At 51.1% G+C, this 3,623-nt stretch overlaps 1 protein-coding gene across 1 annotated transcript; it reads right to left on the bottom strand.

The window, feature by feature from the left end:
* Nucleotides 1–413: 413 nt before the first annotated feature.
* MAFK (v-maf avian musculoaponeurotic fibrosarcoma oncogene homolog K) lies at nucleotides 414–2,714 on the bottom strand. Its single transcript, XM_009876495.1, has 2 exons — nucleotides 2,638–2,714; nucleotides 414–977 (listed from the first exon to the last, which is right to left on the bottom strand). The coding sequence occupies exons 1-2, from the start codon at nucleotides 2,671–2,673 to the stop codon at nucleotides 543–545; spliced, it is 471 nt and encodes a 156-aa protein (XP_009874797.1). The 5' UTR covers nucleotides 2,674–2,714; the 3' UTR covers nucleotides 414–542.
* Nucleotides 2,715–3,623: the final 909 nt, after the last annotated feature.

Below are 3,623 nucleotides of genomic sequence, written 5' to 3'. Positions count from 1 at the left end.
GAAATCTTACCCAAACCTATATCCCTGCCCTTGTAACACCAGATGGAAGCGGGGAAGGTAGCGGAGACCCTTCTTACAGGGAGTAGGGATCCCACTAAAGGAAACTCTTTTTTTCATACATTCATCTCACATGATGATTTCTACGGTCCATCTGTTTCCTGGCTCTTGAGCATCATCCACGAAGACCCCGGAGGCTCCTCAGGTATCTTCTCCCAGCTGGAAAGCTGTCCACGGCTGAGAAGGGCTTGGGGAGGCAGGGGGAAGAAGGAAGCAGATCTTGCAATTTGTACTGCATACAGAACTCAAATCCTGGACGCGAGGGGTTGATGGAGCCACCAAGTCCAGACAGAAGCAGCCAGTTAAGTTCCCTTTGTAGGCTTCTGGGTTTGTTTTCTTCTTTTCTTTTTTTTCTATTTTTTGCACTTTTGGAAGAGAATTGTTAAAATGCCGATTCTTGACATGACCAAGGACTCCGGAACAACGCTTGAGAGCCTTATCCCCTCTCCCCTCCGAAAGGCTGCTAGTTCCCCGCACTGAGGGCACTAGGACGCTGCTGAAAACGGCACAGAACTGGATGAGATTTCGGCTGATTTCACGATGGTGATGACACTGGTGGTGGCAACTTTGGTCGGGGTAATAGGCCCTCGCGCCACAGTACGAGCAAAGGTCTGGAGTGCTTCGTACTTGGAGCGCAAGGCGTCCAGCTCTAGCTTCATGCTGCTGTTTTCTCTGGCCAGCTTCTCCACCTCTTGCTGCAGCTCAACCCGCTGCCTCTCGAGCTCCTCTTTCTGAGTCACGCGCTTGATGCGGCAGCTGGCAGCGTAGCCCCGGTTCTTCAGCGTGCGTCTCCGCTGCTTCAGACGGATGACCTCCTCTTTGGTGAGACCCCTCAGGTGCTGGTTCAGCTCCCGTACGGACATTGACACGAGTTCATCATCACTCAGCACTGGGGCATTCTCTCCCGACTCCTCCTTTACCTGCAAATACCAACAGCACAGGGGTAGTGGCAACCCTACACCAACAGATGTTTTGGACAGCCAGGAGAGACAGGCCACCCCTCAGCAACGTGACACCCCAACCTGGAAAACACCCCCAAAGCACTGCAGAGAGCACACGCTCCACTGAAACAGCTGGTTAACACGGCAGAGGGCTGTGCGCTGCCGTTGTCTGAGTTTGGGCAACCCTCTGAAGTCAGAGAATGCAGTGAGCCTTACACATCCCGTGTGAACTGAACAGCAAGTTTTTAAGGAGGTAAATGTAAAGCTGACTGAAGCCCTCTGTGTTCCTCTGTCAGGACCCAGAATTCACACGGGATGCTAAAGATGACACCTTTTCTCAGCATCATGCTCGGACACTGGCGCAGCATCTCAAAAGCAGAAGAGCCACTTGTCTGCAGGGTTTAATTCAGTATTTTGTGGCTTTTTGTTGAAAACTGCTCATCCAAGCAGCGAACAAAACCAACCCTGCTCGCCTTCAAGGACCACAGCATGATTTAGTTTTCCTGGTGCCCAGGACAGACTCTGAAGTAACATGAGAAAGACACCAAGGCCCCGTGCACTTTTCTCAGGCAGGTTTCCTGCCACAGTTACCGTCGAAATCATAGAATCGTAGAATGATCTGGGCTGGAAGATAATCTAGTTCCAGGCCCCCAGCCATGGCAGGGACATCTCCCACTAGCTCAGGTTGCTCAAGGCTCCATCCAGTCTGGCCTTGAACACTTCCAGGGATGGAGCATCCACAACCTCCCTGTATCTCACCACCCTCAGGATAAAGAACTTCTTCCTTATATCTAGTCTAAACCTATGCTCTTCCAGCTTCCACCCATTACCCCTCATCCTAGCACCACAGGCCCTTGTAAAAAGCCCCTCCGCGGCCTTCTTGTAGGCCCCCTCCAGGTACTGGCAGGCCGCTATAAGGTCCCCCTGGAGCCTTCTCTTCTGAGGCTGAACAAGCCCAACTCTCTCAGTCTGTCCGCACAGCAGAGGTGTTCTAGCCCTCTGACCATCTTGGTAGCCCTCCTCTGGACTCGCTCCAAGAGCTCCATGGAATCATCTACTCTTCTAGAATCATCTAGGTTGGAAAAGACTTTTACGATCGAGTCCAGAACCTTTAAGACATCATTCTTTTGTCTCTTCAGAGACTGCAGGACATCTGGAATGAAGAGCTAAGACACCAGAAAGAAATTGCGACAATGCATGCACTATCTATCCACCAACTACCATCAAGCCAGTATGTCCGGGGCATTTACTGTGTCATGGATCTGAGAGACACCAGCTGAACATTTCCCTTCCCCAGTGCTTCCCAGTCCTGAGAGGAGAAGTACTTCACTGACAGGCCTGCGAGCACTGGTTTCAGGATGCTGCCAATACCTGCTATACTCAAAAGCCTCTCGGACAGCAACTGGGATACGCTAGCCTCTGTGCCATCCCAGAGACTTTGGACTTTTTTGGGGGGTATTTCTGGCATTTTTCTACCCTACCCTTTCCACTAGATAGCAGAAAATTGCATTGGCACCCATATGTAGGATTGTCTTAGAATGAAGAAGAACAGTCACGTCTGACTGACATCGCACAGAACACGGTTCTGCAACAGCCTCCCCTGCCCCTCCCAACCACCCAACTCGGCTTTCTTCCCTACCTTTAACGCCTTGTTCGGTTTGGGATTAGTCGTCATAACCTGAGCACAGTCTTCTGGACAAAACTGCTCAGAAATTGCAACTGGAAAAACAAAACAAGATTTTCAGGTTACAGTAATCTCAGAGACGAAGGTAGGAAGAAGATACCCAACGCCCGGTCCAAACCCCCAACTTAACCACCACTAAAAGAAATGAACATACAGTCGTTTAAAACAGCGGGATGGATTCAGAGATCGGCTTACCCCACACAGATACAAGAAAGAGAAATCCGTGTCAACGAGCGCATCGCTTTTCAATGCCAAAGACCTCGTATTTTGCTACGGAACTACACTGAGATCCATCAGGCAAGACAGCGCAGGGAGGGGGGGAAAGGACACCAGCTCCCGTCTGTAAACACCAGTTATCGTTTAAAACAGCGGGATGGATTCAGAGATCGGCTTACCCCACACAGATACAAGAAAGAGAAATCCGTGTCAACGAGCGCATCGCTTTTCAATGCCAAAGACCTCGTATTTTGCTACGGAACTACACTGAGATCCATCAGGCAAGACAGCGCAGGGAGGGGGGGAAAGGACACCAGCTCCCGTCTGTAAACACCAGTTACGCTGAGCACCATACCCCGCCTCGCAATCCCCCTTCCCCAAGGGAGCGCGGTCAGCAGCCTCCCAGGCCCCGTCATCCGTTCACCTCCCTCCGGAGGAATCCCAGACGCTCAGAATGGCCTATTAGGGACTGAATTAAGAGTTACCTCTGCTCATAAAAGGCACTGAAAAGCCACAAGACAGCAACTCCCTTCATTCTTATTTTGCTTATTATTATAACCTGGCTCAGAATTGAATCAGCAACCCAGGAAGAAGCTGCCTGGTTCGCAACCTGCTTTCAGCGCCGTCCCCACCCAAAGGCGACGCTACCAGAAAACCCAAACAACAGAAACAAAAGCCCCCCCCTCCCCAACCCCCGATAACAAAGCAAGGCAGGAGTTTGCCTC

Source organism: Apaloderma vittatum, unplaced genomic scaffold (assembly GCF_000703405.1).
Source record: "Apaloderma vittatum isolate BGI_N311 unplaced genomic scaffold, ASM70340v1 scaffold30679, whole genome shotgun sequence".
In the NCBI taxonomy this organism is placed as follows: Eukaryota; Metazoa; Chordata; class Aves; order Trogoniformes; family Trogonidae; genus Apaloderma; species Apaloderma vittatum.
Note: the sequence above shows the minus strand (reverse complement) of the source record. Positions and strands in the feature narration are given on the sequence as shown.

What these genes read in the sequence shown, in the direction of transcription:
- MAFK (XM_009876495.1), bottom strand. Translation starts at nt 2,673, where the DNA reads ATGACGACTAATCCCAAACCGAACAAGGCGTTAAAG. An exon ending in AACCGAACAAGGCGTTAAAG is followed by an intron (nt 978 to 2,637) that starts GTAGGGAAGAAA and finishes TGGTATTTGCAG; the next exon opens with GTAAAGGAGGAGTCGGGAGA.